Raw genomic sequence first — 18433 nt, forward strand, 5'->3', positions numbered from 1 at the left:
CTTATGTATAGCAAGACAGGAGTTCTGACAAAATGCCTTTCCACATTACTTGCATTCAAAAGGTTTCTCCCCAGTGTGGATTTTATGATGATTAGCAAGAGTAGATGTATTTCTGAAAGCCTTTCCACACTGTTTGCATTCATAAGGTTTCTCCCCAGTGTGGATTCTATAATGTGCAACAAGTTTAGATCTTTCTTGGAATTTCTTTCCACACTGTTTACATTCATAAGGTTTCTCCCCAGTGTGGATTCTATGATGTACAACAAGTTTAGATCTTACTTTGAATGTCTTTCCACACTGTTTGCATTCATAAGGTTTCTCCCCAGTGTGGATTCTATAATGTGCATCAAGTTTATATCTTTCTTGGAATGTCTTTCCACACTGTTTACATTCATAAGGTTTCTCCCCTGTGTGGATTCTATGATGTTTAGCAAGAACATATTTATCTGTGAATGCCTTTCCACACTGTTTGCATTCATAAGGTTTCTCCCCAGTGTGGATTCTATAATGTACAACAAGTTTAGATCTTTCTTGGAATGTCTTTCCACACTGTTTACATTCATAAGGTTTCTCCCCAGTGTGGATTCTATGATGTTTAGCAAGAACATATTTACCTGTGAATGCCTTTCCACACTGTTTGCATTCATAAGGTTTCTCCCCATTGTGGGTTCTCTGATGTTTTGCAAGAACATGTTTATCTGTGAATGCCTTTCCACATTGCTTGCATTCATAAGGTTTCTCCCCACTGTGGGTTCTCTGATGTACAGCAAGACTAGAGTTCCGAATAAATGCCTTTCCACATTGCTTGCATTCATAAGGTTTCTGCCCAGTGTGGATTCTCTGATGTGCAGCAAGATAGGCATTCTGACTAAATGCTTTTCCACATTGCTTGCATTCAAAAGGTTTCTCCCCTGTGTGGATTCTATGATGTGCAACAAGTTTAGATCTTTCTTGGAATGTCTTTCCACATTGCTTGCATTCAAAAGGTTTCTCCCCAGTGTGGCTTCTCTGATGTGCAGCAAGACAGGCATTCTGACTAAATGCTTTTCCACAATGTTTGCATTCATAAGGTTTCTCCCCATTGTGGGTTCTCTGATGTACAACAAGACTAGAGTTCCGAATGAATGTCTTTCCACATTGCTTGCATTCATAAGATTTCTCCCCAGTGTGGATTCTCTGATGTGCAGCAAGATAGGCATTCTGACTAAATGCTTTTCCACATTGCTTGCATTCAAAAGGTTTCTCCCCAGTGTGGATTCTATGATGTGCAACAAGTTTATATCTTTCTTTGAATGTCTTTCCACACTGTTTGCATTCATAAGGTTTCTCCCCATTGTGGGTTCTCCGATGTACAGCAAGATAGNTGTTTGCATTCATAAGGTTTCTCCCCATTGTGGGTTCTCCGATGTACAGCAAGATAGGAGTTCCGAATAAATGCCTTTCCACATTGCTTGCATTCATAAGGTTTCTCCCCAGTGTGGATTCTCTGATGTACAGCAAGATAGGAGTTCTGACTAAATGCTTTTCCACATTGCTTGCATTCAAATGGTTTCTCCCCAGTGTGGCTTCTCTGATGTACAACAAGTATAGATCTTTCATGGAATGTCTTTCCACAATGTTTGCATTCATAAGGTTTCTCCCCATTGTGGGTTCTCCGATGTACAGCAAGATAGGAGTTCCGAATAAATGCCTTTCCACATTGCTTGCATTCATAAGGTTTCTCCCCAGTGTGGATTCTCTGATGTACAGCAAGATAGGAGTTCTGACTAAATGCTTTTCCACATTGCTTGCATTCAAATGGTTTCTCCCCAGTGTGGCTTCTCTGATGTACAACAAGTATAGATCTTTCATGGAATGTCTTTCCACAATGTTTGCATTCATAAGGTTTCTCCCCATTGTGGGTTCTCCGATGTACAGCAAGATAGGAGTTCCGAATAAATGCCTTTCCACATTGCTTGCATTCATAAGGTTTCTCCCCATTGTGGGTTCTCTGATGTACAGCAAGACTAGAGTTCCGAATAAATGCCTTTCCACATTGCTTGCATTCATAAGGTTTCTCCCCAGTGTGGATTCTATGATGTACAGCAAGATAGGCATTCTGACTAAATGCTTTTCCACATTGCTTGCATTCAAAAGGTTTCTCCCCAGTGTGGCTTCTATGATGTGTAACAAGTTTAGATCTTACTTTGAATGTCTTTCCACACTGTTTGCATTCATGAGGTTTCTCCCCAGTATGGACTCTATGATGTCCAGCAAGACTGGCCCTGTGCGTAAAAGTATTTCTGCACTGATTACTTCCACAATTTTCATCAGTGTGCTTTCTTTGATGTTTAATGTGAGATGAATTTTGAGATGCAACACAGAATTCTCTGAAATCAAAGTTATCGGGACAATCACTCAAGAATCTTTGTAGGTCCATTTCTTTCAAAGGGTTCATCTTTGTTGGATTCGCCTTCATTTCAGGTCTGATCTCTCCTAAAAGAAACAAACAGTAAAACATACATATAGAGCCATATATACACATATATAACTCCCACCTCCTTTCCTCAACTGTCAGAACACAAATTGCTTTATATCCTATTTCCTCAAGTAAGAAGAAAAGTCTTTTAAATGGGGGCAATCCATCCTTTAAAAATGCCATTGCCGAGTTCCGGGAAGATGGCGGCGTAGATGGAGCGAATCTTGAAACCTCTGCAGCCTTACACACCGAGATAGAAAACAATGTGCTTCGAGAAGAAAGAGGACCAACTCTAATACTGGGACAGAGCAGGGGGAACCCTACTGCAGTACAACTAAAGAGGTAACCCAAGAAAAAGGCTTCAATACTTGAACTATCGGACTGAGGGCATAGAAGGGGAATCCCAGGATCCCAGGACGCCTCCCCCATGTGCTGTGCGGAGTCTCCAGTGGCCAGGGAAATCTCAGGGCAGGTGGGTGCACTGGTCAGGAGAGAGGGCCTTGCTGGCATAAGACTCAGGGAGTCAAACACAGGCACTGGAGAGGTGACTAGAGGAGAAAACCAGAGAAACACAGCAAAAATGCCCAGAAGATGGTGGCTTAGAGAGAGCCAAACACCACAGCGCAGACAGCTTGGCTTCCTCATACAGAGATAGAGAACGCAGTGCTTCAAGAGGAAAGAAAACCAGGTCAAACACAGTGGATAGCGCAGGGGTAGCCCACTGCTAGAGAGCTCAGTTCAGAGAAAATGCACCTTCTTATCACCCCACCTTTTTGGGGTTTTTGTTTGTTTTTCCCTCCCCTCGAGGTTTTGAGGTTTTAGCCTCAGGACAGATTAACTCAATCAATACAGGATTAATCCCAACAATTGTACAGACCGAGAAGTCTTCCAAAGGCAAATAAAGTAACTACAAACCTTTGCCCCTGGGGGAAAATCTTTCATCAAAGATCATTAAATACATCTGCTCAAACTATCAGAAGAAGGAAGGGAAAAAACATGAGTAAGCAACAGGAAAAGAGAAAAGAAATGACGATTGACAGCTTCTTTCAAGGAAGTGAAAAGGGAGCAAATAAAACAGAAATAGAAGAAGAGGAAGTAGTTCCAGCAAACTGGACACAGGCTTTGGAAGATCTCAAAATTCAATTAACTCAAGAATTTAAAACTCAATTAATTCAAGAACTTCAGGAACTCAAAAAACAATCAAGAGAAGCTGAAGACAATTTGAAAAAGGAAATACAAGAGCTAAAACAAGAAAATAAAGTATTAAAAGCCAGAATTGGCCAGCTTGAAAATTGAGCAAAGGCAAAAGATGATCTACAAAGAAAATCAGACCAGAAAGAGAAGGATGGCCAAAAAGCAAGGGATGAAATTCAGTCTTTAAAAACCAGAACTCAACAACTAGAAGAAAATGACTTCACAAGGAAGCAAGAATATATTAAACAAAATAAAAAAATGAAAAATTTGAGAATATGAAACACCTCATTGATTCAACCAAAGATCTGGAGAACAGAGCTAGAAGAGACAACTTAAGAATTATTGGTTTACCAGATTATCATGATAAAAGAACAAGTTTGGATAGCATTTTACAAGAAATTATCAGAGAAAATTGCCCAGAAATTCTTGAACAAGAGGGAAAAGTGGAAATTGAGGGGATCCACAGATCACTTCCTACATTTAATCCACAACTGACAACTTCCAGGAATATTACAGCCAAATTCAAAAACTACCAGACCAAGGAAAAAATATTACAAGCTGCCAAAAAGAAGTCATTCAGATATCAGGGAACCACACTTAGGATAACACAGGATCTGGCTACATCTACATTGAAGGACCGAAAGGCATTGAACACAATATTCAGGAAAGCAAGAGAACTGGGTCTACAACCAAGAATCAACTATCCAGCAAAACTAAGTATATTATTGCAAGGGAAAGTAAGGTCATTCAATAAAATTGAGGACTTCCAAACATTCATCAAGAAAAAACCGGACTTAAACAGAAAGTTTGCTGCCCAAACCCAGAACTCAAGAGAATCAACATAAGGTAATTAAGAGAATGAGGGGAGGAGAAAAAAAATTCTTTTCTTTAAGGGACACAACAAGTTCAATCAATTTATATCCAAAGAAGAAAAGAAGGTATTGGCAAATATTAAAAATTATTATTACCAACAGGGTAACTAGAAGAAGTTTACATAGAGGGAACAGGGACAAACTGTATAGGATGAAATGTCAAGAGAAATGTAAATATATATTTATGTATGTATAAATATATACAAAACTGAGGGGGTGAAAAAGATAACAATAAGAAAAAAAGAAAAGCAAACAAAAAGGAATAAATTTATATTCCATAAAGAAGCACGTGGGATCAACAGGGAAAAATAACAATACATTGTAAGGGTAAAGAGGTTAGAGAGAGGGAATATTCAATACTTAAGTGCATTGAAATCAACTCAGAGAAGAACAATCAGACCCATAGGGGATAGAAAATTGATTCACGCCTTATAAAGAAGTAGAAGGATAACAAAGGGACTGGTAGGGAGGGAAGCAATACTAGAGAGGGAGAGGGCTTGTGGGGGGGAGCACCACGTGGCTTTAAAGAACAATAAGAGGGAAATAAGAAGGGAGGGGGGAGAAACGGAAGTACAACAAGGGAGGGGATTACAGGAACTGATTAAAAAAACATAACACTGGTATAGAAGGAAACAGTGAAAGAAGGAAGGATAGGACTAGGAGAGAGAATCAAAATGGAAAGCCATTAATTGCTTATGGGTAGGACGAGCAAACATAATAAAAATGACCACTCTACTCAAATTTATTTACCTATTTAACACCATACTTTTCAAACTAACAAAAAATTTCTTTACTGAATTAGGAAAAACTATAACAAATTTCATTTGAAATAACAAAAGATCAAGGATATCAAAGGAAATAATGAAAAAAAAAATGTGAAGGAAGGGGGCCTAGCAGTACCAGATATTAAACTATACTATAAAGCAGCAGTCATCAAAACAATATGATACTGGCTAAGAGATAGAAGGGAGGATCATTGGAATAGACTTGGGGTTAATGACGTCAGCAAGACAGTGTACGATAAACCCAAAGAGCCCAACTTTTGGGACATGAATCCACTATTTGACAAAAACTTGGGAAAATTGTAAAACAATATGGGAGAGATTAGGTTTAGATCAACATCTCACACCCTACACCAAGATAAATTCAGAATGGGTGAATGACCTGAATATAAAGAGGGAAACTATAAATAAGTTAAGTGAACACAAAATAGTATACCTGTCAGATCTCTGGGAAAGGAAAGATTTTAAAACCAAGCAAGAGTTAGAGAAAATTACAAAATGTAAATTAAGTGGTTTTGATTATATTAAGCTAAAAAGCTTTTGTACAAACAAAAATAATGTAGTCAAAATCATAAGTGAAACAACAAATTGGGAAAAAAATCTTTATAACAAAAAACTGACAGGGGTCTAATTACTCAAATATACAAGGAGTTAAATCAATTGTATAAAAAAATCAAGCCATTCCCCAATTGATAAATGGGCAAGGGACATGAATAGGCAATTTTCAGGTAAAGAAATCAAAAGTATCAATGAGCACATGAGAAAGTGTTCTAAATCAAATGCAAATCAAAACAACTCTGAGGTCCCACCTCACACCTAGCAGATTGGCTAAAATGAAAGAAGGGGAGAGTAATGAATGCTGGAGGAGATATGGCAAAATTAGGACATTAATGCATTGCTGGTGGAGCTGTGAACTGATCCAACCATTCTGGCTGGCAATTTGGAGCTATGCTCAAAGGGCTATAAAAGAATGCCTGCCCTTTGATCCAGCCATACCATTGTTGGGTTTTTACCCCAAAGAGATCATAATTAAACAGACTTGCACGAAAATATTTACAGCTGCACTTTTTGTGCTAGCAAAGAACTGGAAAACGAGTGGATGCCCTTCAATTGGGGAATGGCTGAACAAATTGTGGTATATGCTGGTGATGGAATACTATTGTGCTCAAAGGAATAATAAACTGGAGGAATTCCATGTGAACTGGAAAGACCTCCAGAAATTGATGCAGAGTGAAAGGAGCAGAACCAGAAGAACACTGTACACAGAGACTGATATACTATGGTAAAATCGAATGTAATGGACTTCTGTACCAGCAGCAGTGCAACACCACAGGACAGTTCTGAGAGATTTATGGAAAAGATGCTACCCACATTCAGAGGAAGGACTGCAGGAGAGGAAACATATAAGAAAAACAACTACTTGAACGCATGGGTCAGGGTGGACATGATTGAGGGTGTGGACTCGAAACTACCACACCAATGCAACTAACAACAATTTGGAAATGGGTCTTGATCAATGACACATGTTAAAACCAGTGGAAATGTGCATTGGCCATGGGTGGGGGGAGAGCGGGGGGTGAAGGGGAAAGAAGGAGCATGAATCATGTAACCATGTTAAAAATGAATATTAATAAATGTTTAAAAAATAAAATAAAATAAAATAAAAAGAGATAGGGAAGGCTACTACATCCTAATAAAAGGCAGCATAAAAAATGAAGAAATATCAGTACTCAATATGTACGCACCAAACGGAATAGTTCCCAAATTTCTAAAGGAGAAGCTAGGGGAGCTCAAGGATGCAATAGATAGCAAAACCATACTAGTGGGGGACCTGAACCTTCCCATAAGAGAGGTGAAGAAACCCTAGAAAAATTCGAGTTAATAGATATTTGGAGAAAAATAAATAGAGGGGCAGCTGGGTAGCTCAGTGGAATGAGAGCCAGGCCTAGAGACAGGAGGTCCTAGGTTCAAATCCAGCCTCAGACACTTCCCAGCTGTGTGACCCTGGGCAAGTCACTTGACCCCCATTGCCTACCCTTACCAATCTTCCACCAAGGAACTAATACACAAAAGTTAAGGGATAAAAAAATAAATAAATAGAGACAAAAAGGAATACACCTTTTCAGCAGCACATGGAACATTGACAAAGATAGACCATGTAATAGGGCACAGAAACATGGCAAACAAATGCAAAAAAGCAGAAATAATAAATGTAACCTTCTCAGATCATAATGCAATAAAAATAGTTATTACTAAGAATACATGGAGAGGCAAACCAAAAACTAATTGGAAATTAAATAATATGATTCTCCAAAATAATTTAGTAAAAGAACAAATCACAGAAACAATTGATAATTTCATTGAAGACAATGACAATGATGAGACATCTTACCCAAAGCAATTCTAAGGGGGAAATTTATATCTTTGAGTGCGTATATTAACAAATTAAGGAGGGCAGAGGTTAATGAATTGGGCATGCAACTTTAGAAAATGAACAAGTTAAAAATCCTCAGATGAAAACTAAATTAGAAATACTAAAAATCAAAGGAGAAATTAATAAAATAGAAAGTAAAAGAACTATTGCATTAATAAATAAGACTAGAAGCTGGTATTTTGAAAAAACAGATAAAAATAGACAAAGTACTAGTTAATCTAATTTAAAAAGGAAAGAAGAAAACCAAATTAATAGTATCAAAGATGAAAAAAGAGACCTCACCTCTAATGAAGAGGAAGTTAAGGCAATCATTAAAAACTATTTTGTCCAATTATATAGCAATACATTTAGTAATCTAGGTGATATGGATGAATATTTGCAAAAATATAAATTGCCTATATTAACAGCAGAAGAAATAGAATATCTAAATAATCCAATGTCAGAAAAAGAAATTGAACAGGCCATTAAAGAACTCCCGAAGAAAAAATTGCCAGGGCTTGATGGATTCACAAGTGAATTCTATCAAACATTCAAAGAACAATTAATCTCAATACTATACAAATTATTTGATATAATAAGCAAAGAAGGAGTCTTACCAAACTCCTTTTATGACACAAATATGGTACTGATTCCAAAGCCAGGGAGATCAAAAACAGAGAAAGAAAATTACAGAACAATGATGCAAAAATCTTAAATAGAATACTAGCAAAATGACTCCAGTGAGTGATCAGGAGGGTTATTCATCATGATCAGGAGGGATTTATACCAGGACTGCAAGGATGGTTCAACATTAGGAAAACCATCCACATAATTGACCATATCAACAAGCAAACCAACAAAAACCACATGATTATCTCAATAGATGATGAAAAAGCCTTTGAAAACTGAAAACACTAGAAAGTATAGGAATAGAAGGTCCTTTCCTAAAAATAATAAACAGTATATATCTTAAACCATCAACAAGCATCATATGCAATGGGGATAAATTAGAAGCCTTTCCAATAAGATCAGGCGTGAAACAAGGATGCCCATTATCACCTCTTTTATTTAAGATTGTACTAGAAACACTAGCAGTAGCAATTAGAGAAGAAAAAGAAATTGAAGGTATCAAAGTGGGCAAGGAGGAGACTAAGCTATCACTCTTTGCAGATGATATGATGGTCTACTTAAAAAATCCTAGAGAATCAACTAAAAAGCCTGTAGAAATAATCAACAACTTTAGCAAAGTGGCAGGATACAAAATAAATGCACATAAATCATCAGCATTTCTATATATTTCCAACACATCACAGCAGCAAGAGGTAGAGAGAAACACCATTTAAAATTACCCTAGATAATATAAAATACTTGGGAATCTATCTACCAAAACAAATACAGGAATTATACGAACATAACTACAAAACACTTTCCAAAAAAGTAAAACTAGTTCTAAACAATTGGAAAAACATTGAGTGCTCATGGGTAGGACGAGCTAACATAATAAAAATGACCATTCTATCCAAATTAATTTACTTATTTAGTGCCATACCTATCAAACTACCAAAAACCCTTTTTTACTACATTAGAAAAAAACCATAACAAAGTTTATTTGGAAGAACAAAAGATCAAGAATATCAAGGGAAATAATGAAAAAAAAAACATGAAGGAAGGTGGCTTAGCAGTACCAGATATTAAGCTATACTATAAAGCAGTGGTCATCAAAACAATATGGTACTGGGGGCAGCTGGGTAGCTCAGTGGATTGAGAGCCAGGCCTAGAGACGGGAGGTCCTAGGTTCAAATCCGGCCTCAGACACTTCCCAGCTGTGTGACCCTGGGCAAGTCACTTGACCCCCATTGCCTACCCTTACCACTCTTCAACCTATAAGTCAATACACAGAAGTTAAGGGTTTAAAATAAAAAAAAAAAAAATTTAAAAAAAACAATATGGTACTGGCTAAGAGATAGAAAGGAGGATCAGTGGAATAGACTTGGGGTCAGCAAGACAGTGTATGATAAACCCAAAGAGCCCAACTTTTGGGACAAAAATCCACTATTTGACAAAAAATGCTGGGAAAATTGGAAAACAACATGGGAGAGATTAGGTTTAGATCAACATCTCACAACATAGACCAAGATAAATTCAGAGTGGGTGAAAGGCTTAAATATAAAGAAGGAAACTGTAAGTAAATTAGGTGAACACAGAATAGTATACTTCTCAGATCTCTGGGAAAGGAAAGATTTTAAAACCAAACAAGAGTTAGAGAAAATAACAAAATGTAAAATAAATAATTTTGATTATATTAAATTAAAAAGGTTTTGTACAAAGAAAAACAATGCAACCGAAATCAGAAGGGAAACAACAAACTGGGAAAAAATCTTTATAATAAAAAATTCTGACAGAGGTCTAATTAATCAAATATACAAGGAGCTAAATCAATTGTACAAAAAAATCAAGCCATTCCCTGTTAGGAGCCAAGACTATAATATAAAAATAGTAACTCTTCAAGGAGAAGGATACGGATCATGAGCCCCGCTCGGGCGGGGACATAATTGCAAAACCTCCTCCAGACTTTCCATATAACAGCATGTTCTTTTCCCGCGTTCCTTCCTCGTAACATCTAGTCCCCTTCTCTCTTCATCCCGACCGCCAGCCCCCTCACCCTGAACATATATATTCTTGCCCCGTACCAGCAATAAACGAACCTTGCACCATTAGACTCCCTTGTCTTCTTGCGTACTTGGTCTCCCCTCTCTCCCCCTATGGTCTCTTAGGTGGCTGTTTCACGGACCCCACGGTTGTATCCGGCTGGATCCGGACAATTCCCCAATTAATAAATGGGCAAGGGACATGAATAGGCAATTTTCAGACAAAGTAATCAAAAGTATCAATAAGCACACGAGAAAGTGTTCTAAATCTCTAATAATTAAAGAAATGCAAATCAAAACAACTCTGAGGTCCCACCTCACACCTAGCAGATTGGCTAAAATGAAAGAAGGGGAGAGTAATGAATGCTGGAGGGGATATGGCAAAATTGGGACATTAATGCACTGCTGGTGTTGTGAACTGATCCAACCATTCTGGCTGGCAATTTGGAACTATGCTCAAAGGGCTATAAAAGAATGCCTGCCCTTTGGTCCAGCCATACCATTGCTGGGATTGTACCCCAAAGAGATCATAGATAAACAGACTTGCACGAAAATATTTATAGCTGCGCTCTCTGTGGTGGCAAAAAAACTGGAAAATGAGGGTATGCCCTTCAATTGGGGAATGGCTGAACAAATTGTGGTATATGCTGGTGATGGAATACTATTGTGCTCAAAGGAATAATAAACTGGAGGAATTCCATGCGAACTGGAAAGACCTCCAGGAATTGATGCAGAGTGAAAGGAGCAGAGCCAGAAGAACATTGTACACAGAGACTGATATACTATGGTAAAATTGAATGTAATGGACTTCTGTACTAGCAGCAATGCAATGACCCAGGACAATTCTGAGGGATTTATTGAAAGGAAAGCTCAGGAGTAGAAACACAGAAGAAAAACAACTGCTTGGACACTTGGGTTGATGAGAACATGACTGGAGATGTAGACCTGAAAAGACCACAACCATGTATTTATCAATAATGTGTAAAGGAAAAACATGACTTATGTAACCATGGAAAATTTTTCTAAAAATAAAAAAATTATTTAAAAGAAAATAAAAATAAATAAAATGCCATTGCCTCAAAGCTAAAGAACAATTTAAATAATGAAGAGCCTCCCATGTGATCTCACTGACTCTTCATACCAAATCTGGGATTTGGGACAGGCTAGCTTTCCTACATTCCTAATGCAGACCATGACCTCAGAAAGGCTGGATGAGTGACTTCACCTGAAATCCTGGCAGCTGAGACCAAATCTTGTGACTGGGCACAAATTTAGGGTTAGTCCAGTCAGTCCACAGTACTAGGCATTTCACTTTCAATCTTTTAGCTTTCATTTTCATCATCTATACATTCAATCCTCTCTTCATAGGTATAACACTGGGGGCATGTTGACTAACTATTCCTATTTTATCATCTAGCTTCGCTGTAAGCATTATGTAATTCCCTTCCTGATTGCTTTCAACCTTGTTTTTTGTTCCAGTATCTGGGATCAGACAAACAAATTCAGCACTCTTTTTTGCATTTATCCAAGGCACAAAAGATTTTGTTCTGTTCCCTACTCCTTGAGAGCAGTCATTTCTTTTAATGCCTCTTTTCACTAAAATAAAATCCTTCAACTAAATACAATTTAAACAAAAAGTTGGCATTTCCCATGTTTAAAAATATATCACATACAGTGTGATGAGTCCATGATCCTTTTGTAAGGAAATGGGCAAAAAAGCCCGTACAATTCTCTTCCTATTTGCCACCTCATACAGATGCTGGCGTTTTCATGATATTCTTCTTAAATATCCCAACACAGATGGTAGTGCATTCTCATTGTAACTCGGAAACTTGCTAGGACTTTTAAGCCTGGGCAAGTCACAGGAGCTCTGTTGGTCTCAGGCTCCTCAACTATAACATGGACATAATATCAAGTGACTCATAGCGTTCTAGTTCTTGATTTTCCAATTGAATTAAATGCATTTCCATTCCCCAACACTTCTTTCTCCCTGGATCATCTCAGAGTGAGATTCAGGATCTCCTTTTTTCTAAACCATCTCCATGTTTAGGTTCTAGATTGTGAGCTCCAAGACAGCCCAAACTAGTGTTTCCCTCCCTTTCTATGCTCAGAGCATAGTACAGTCCCTAGAACACATTTATTATTTAATACATGTTTACTGACTGGGCACAGGGCTTATGTCAGGTCCAACCTCTACCAGGATCTTTGCATTCTGGTCTCTCCTGAAAGGCAAATGCATGCTCTGGCCAGAGCTTTGTTTCCATCTCTCTCTTTTTCTTATTTCTCAGAAGTCAACAGTAACTCCACTGAACTAGAGCAGACTCAATTCTGAAGATTCCAGGCTTCTCTCTAAGCTCTCATCTCCCTAAAGTGAGCTGCTGTGCTCACCTGATTGTCCAAGAGCAGGACTGAGCCTGGACAAAGACTGAGCCCCAGAGACCAGGATAAGTCCTGGGCAGATGATTTAGGCAAAGCTTAGCATTGGATCACTACCAACGAAGGGAGCAGTCTTCGCTCCTGCTCATGGGTGGCAGGTCAATGGAGAAAGAAAATCTACAAACAAGCTACCCGGCTCTATTCTACATTGAGGTGTCCTGACCTTAGCTGGGTCCTCTCCATGGCAAGGCAACCCTGTGATGTCTCCCTAATGGATTCCCTTTGCCACCCACTGTGTAAATGGAATTAGCTCATCCTCATTCATTGTTAGACTCTAGCCATCAGAACTAGTTACCCACAAGTGACAATAAGTAACAAATCAAGAACAAAAAAAAGGGTAAGAACAAGGGAGTAGAATAGCCTCATGTGAACAGACTCAGAGAGGTACAGAGACCAATCAAGTGTGAATTGCCAGCTTAGCTCTGTAAAGTGAAAAAAAAAATTGAACGAGAAGCTAATAGCAACTTTAGAACACCTAGTCGAGTCAATTTTTGACTCACAGTCCCACTTGGGATGACTGTCAACAACTCCTCCATACTCTCTTTACCTCGGAGGAGCCCAAGCTTCTTTATAAAGGTGTGTGTGGGAGAAAGGGCCTTGGAATCAAAAAGGGAAACCTTTGACTTTCCAGACCCTGAAGTTTTAATGCCAATTATCCCCGTACATTCCCCCCCAAATAGCAAGGAACCTCATGTAACCCTAAAAGTGAGAAATTCATATTACAATTGTTTGCTAGACACTGGGGCTGCAAGATCAGTACTGGTGAGTAAACCAGATAAAAACTGTAACTCTATTTGCTCTCTAAACGTAGTAGGGGTATCAGGAACACCTCAAAAAAGTCCCCAAACTTTCTCCTCTAATGGGAAGCGTAGGACTCCTAACTGTGGAAAACATATGTTAAGATGTAGGACTCTTCGAACCACACTGCCAGTCAGGTACCGAAGGTTGGCCATCATCCTGGCTCACCCCTATATTCCTGAGAGCAAAGGTAAATCAGACCAGGGAATGACAGGCACTTCCCTTGCATATAAATCTGATCATTTTTTTTCTCTCTCTTATAGAAAGGCAACTTCCTGTATGTGGGAAGCCGTTCAATGTATTAAAGCCTTTGGAGAAATAGGATCAAATTTAGGGCCTGTTATCTGGATTCCCTACGTGACCAATCCAGACTGAGGCAGTCTTTGTGTTTGGTTCTGGTCACCTGAGACCCGAAAAGCTCTGGTACCAGCAGGTAGGTTAATCCAAAATCAACTTGATCCCTCCAAGAGGCTATTAGGAGTCATTTAGAGAAACAAGAGTCTGTAACAGATATTTTATCTGGATCCCATTACAAAATCATTGGCAAGTAAAAATGTGTGTATGACTTTTCTGCACTGCATGTCAGGAATGCAGACAGAATGGGCCATCTAAGATAAAAATCTGAGGCTCCTCTTTTGACTCAGTTTTGATCCCCACCTTTCTTAGAACTCCTATTGGAAAACTTTGAAGTGGCAGACCAGTATCTACTGAGTTAATGATTCCTCTCCTTGATAATTAAGAAGCCTGAACCCTAAAAAAAAATTGCTTAAGATAAGACTGCATACTTAGGCGCTTTTAGTCTTGACTTTATTTGTCCAGGTGCCTATAATCCTGGAAGACAGAACTCAATAAGTGAGCATCTCCATAAAAATATTTCCTCTCCCAGAATTATCCCTACTAATTGATGGTTGGAATTTGGCCATTGTCTTGGTGCTTATACCTTTACTCTTTAGACTTTAATGGGTTATGTATGATCTGTTACCCCTTCATAGCTGTGACTCTTTCTTTGTGTTCTTTGTTTGAAATCAGTATATAATAAACTCCCAAGTCCACAGAATTTGGGACAGCATGGGCTAAACGCTAGTCTGGCTGTTCTCATTTTTCTTTTTCCTGTCTTATCAATCCGACGCCCTAAACGCCACTCAGAACCCCCATTTTTATCATATGGGAGGCTGGCTCCCTATACCTGTAGTCTTGGCTGCCAATGGGTAAGTGCAGTATTACTGAATTTTGTTCTACACACTAGTAGGATGGAAACTATATTAATTCGACCCTAATACAAGGGCCTGTTATGAATTTATTTTTGTTTATTCAGAAATTTTATATACATAAATTTTGATATTTTGATTCTGATTTTAAATGTTTTCTTTCTCCCAAAGTTTCATTTTTCTTCTATTTGATTTTCTTTTTTTGTTTTTTCTTTTTGAATTGACTCATACAACCCCATAACTCAACCATGTATCCTGAGCTGATCTGGGTATTTCTTTTTTAAATACCCTCTTCAGAGGGGATTGTATTTTGACAAAATCCAAGATTTAATTTTTTGTTCGGAAAAAAAAAATTCTCAGGAAAAGAAGCTTGCTGACTCCCTAATCCAGAGAATGAACTGTTTGCAGAAAGATGCCTGAAGAATCTACATTGCATCAAGAGATCCAGAATGAACTTTGGGATACAATTGATTGAACTGATGGAGTTTGAACAGTTACTTTGAACGTACATTTTTATGCCCATAGGAGACTGCCCCCAATTGGTTTCTTGTGAATGCGCCTAGCAAAACATTGGTTTTGTGTTCTTTCTCTTCCATTCTCCTCTTATTGCTAACTACTGTAGTTAGAAGACCTTTATGGGTATAAGATGATTATGTAAAATGATCACTTGGAGTGATGAGGCATCCAATGATCATCAGGGGGGATTGTGTAAATGGAATTAGCTCATCCTCATTCATTGTTAGTCTCTAGCCATCAGAACTAATTACCCACACGTGACAATAAGTAACAAATCAAGAACAAGGGATTGCCCTTTGGGAAGTCCAAAACAGTGTTGAGGCTGCCATTTGTCCACTTGAAATTGAAAGTGGATGCAGGAAGTGACGAAAGCTGCTATCTCTTTAAATATGATGTTAACTTCTTGTGGAGGCAGTTGGTGCTTTGAACTTGGTATTGAAGGATCTCTGATGAGACCTCAGATGGTTTCCCTCTGAACTGTCACATGGGTAAGTTAGGCTGACTTCCTTTCTCCTCCCTTGGTGTTTCTGGAGTCTATACCCTCAAGGAGGCTTCTCTTGCCTCTCTAATTGAAAAAGGCCTTGTGGCTAGTAGCCTTGTTTAATTAACCTCTGTGCTCCTTGGCTGGGCCTCTAAATTCTCATCCGGTCCAGACCTTTGGTCCGGGACAGAGATTCTCTCAATTTCACTACCTTCAATCTTCCTAATTCTAAATAAACTTCCATAAAAGCCATCCTGACTAGGGTCTATTTTAAATATGGAATCAAGCCAATCCGATTCCTGGAGACCATACCTTAAATATCTAGTTCCCCTCTTACACCACCAAAGGAGCCTTCCAAATATTTCCCTGGTCTCCAGCTCTCCTTCATGGTTTCCACCCCAAGCCTCACTTCTGAGCTTAGAACTTGGCCTCATATATATTTCACTGAACAAAAACTGGACCTCTCTGCAGAGCTCTTATCCTCCACATCTCACCCAGCTCAGCTGCCTCCTTTTCCTCTCTGGCCCTAGGATCAGAGGAAAAGCTCATTCTTCTAGCGAAACAAAATTTTTTCCATGGGCAACGAAGGCCACCTCATCCCTCTTCTAAGCCTGTCTCTTCCTCCCTACAGGGGGCCCATTGTTCCTTCACTTTCAGCCTTTCCCACACTATTGAGATAATGGGAACCAATAAACCATTTCTCCCCAATGCTCTCACTTGATCTCTTCATCCCCATGGGATACTGTCCAATGTCTGTCCTTGGGTTCAGCACTAAACTGCTAGAGAAGGTCATTTGCAATGATTCACATCGATACCTTTTCCTCTTTTTCTCCGCTATACTTTCCCCCAGAATTCTCAGTCTGCCCTTCCTGAAGTCCCAGGCCACCTCACCCCATTAGACCCCTCTTGTGCTCCTTCCCTTCAGTCTTCCCTCTTGTGATTGGCTGCCCTGGAGCTGGAATCTAGAGGGCTTCTTCAGAAATATCAGTATGCTGCTATCTGCTCCAGTAGAGGGTGAGCTTTCTGAGGGCAGGGGATGTCCATTGCAGCCTTTTTTTATCCCCTATGACCCGGCACAGAGGAAGCCTTTATATGTGTTTCTGGATACTAAAGAGCTCAGAGGGAATAAGCTCAGCACTTCTGGCCCCTAAAGCAGACTTCCAGGCCCTTCAGTCTCAAACATTGACTTCTTAGAGGGTCACAGACTGATCCCATGAAGGGAGCTGATAGGAAATGGAGTCCAAGAACCTCATCTTACAGATGAGAAAACTGAGGTTCAGGGGTTTCAGTGACTTTCCCTGCTAAAGCCTCTGAAAAAGAATATCAAGTTGAGTCCTCCCTCCACCAAATCTAGCCCTGGATTCACCAGAGTTACACAGAAGCCTCTGGTAAACCTGGCTCTCCCACACCTGGGCAGCAGCTCCTCAGACCTTCTTGCTCCAGCATCCACGGGGCTTCCCTCTGCTCCAAAAAAGAGAGCATGTCTTCTGGGGGAGCTGGAAGCCCTGGGCATGGGGAATCAGTCAGGGAGGAAGATGGAGAGAAGCTTGTCACTGAGTTCTCTTTAGGAAAGGATTGCAGAGTCCAGTGACTCCGTTCAGAGACTCTGTCCATGGGGTTCCCCCAGGATTCTGTCCTCACTCCTCAGTGTCTGTAATGCAGGAGCTCAGAGTAGGATGTGCCTGTTATCCTGCTGGGGGACCTGGGATGAGCAACAGCTCCCACCACCCACATCCTGGTCTGGTCTACTCTGGACGAAACTCCTAAATTCCTGCACTGAGTCCGATGAGTGTTCTGGGTAAGTCCGAAGCCCCAGACACGGGGACCTCGAAGGATCAACTTTTGTCCCATCACCCTGCCTGCTCCTCCCTCCCTGACACCTCTCTGAGTCTGGGGGATTGTTCTTTCGGGGAGTCTCTGCCTCCTCTCCTGGGAAACTCAACAATCCTCATTGGGCCCAAGACTGTCTCTCAGCCAGTCCATTCATCTTGACAATCAGAGGAGGGCAAGCAGGGCCTGCGGGAGGCTTACAGGACTCCTAGAGGAGAGTCTCCACAGCATTTTGGGTAGGGAGAGGAGAGGGGACAAGTTTGGGGAACCAATATGGAACCAGAGTGTTTGGTTCTGGGCATTTTCTTCAGAGAAGGCTGGACTCAATCCATAGTTTTCCATTATCTGGAAATGAGAGGCAGCTAGAAGGGGAGGGGGCAGGGACCTGGGCTGAGAGGGAGGAAGGCCTCGGTTTACATCTGGCCACAAACAGCTCCTAAATGGGTCCCTCGGAACAAGACACTTAATAGAATCTATTTCCTCATCTGTAAAATGGGGATAGTTATGTCACTGAATTAGGAAGATGAAGGTGAGGAAGAAGTGCCATAATGTTATTGAAAAAACACTTGCCAGAGCCCTGGACCAAAAGCAGGTTGTTATAAATGCTTCATCCCTTCCCTCCCTTCCTCACTGGCTCTGCTAGAGGCTTAGAGCAAAAGGAAGAAAGACTAAGGACAAACCATCTCTCCCGGGCACAACTAGGAGCTGTGAGCTACGAGTTTATGCTGGTTAAAGAGAAAAAGATCCCCAACAGTAGATCCAGCCAAGAGAGGAAGAGGGTGGGAGGAAAACCCTCC

General features: G+C 39.9%; 1 protein-coding gene across 1 annotated transcript in view; it reads right to left on the bottom strand.

Annotated features, from left to right (window-relative positions):
- Positions 1-1315: 1315 nt before the first annotated feature.
- LOC123230600 (zinc finger protein 420-like) overlaps positions 1316-18433 on the bottom strand; it is a 55451-nt gene continuing 38333 nt past the window's right edge. The window contains exon 6 of the mRNA XM_044656732.1: positions 1316-2247. Within this exon, the coding sequence (XP_044512667.1) occupies positions 1316-2247 (932 nt within the window). The remainder of the gene's footprint in view (positions 2248-18433) is intronic.

Source organism: Gracilinanus agilis, chromosome 1 (assembly GCF_016433145.1).
Source record: "Gracilinanus agilis isolate LMUSP501 chromosome 1, AgileGrace, whole genome shotgun sequence".
Lineage (NCBI taxonomy): Eukaryota > Metazoa > Chordata > Mammalia > Didelphimorphia > Didelphidae > Gracilinanus > Gracilinanus agilis.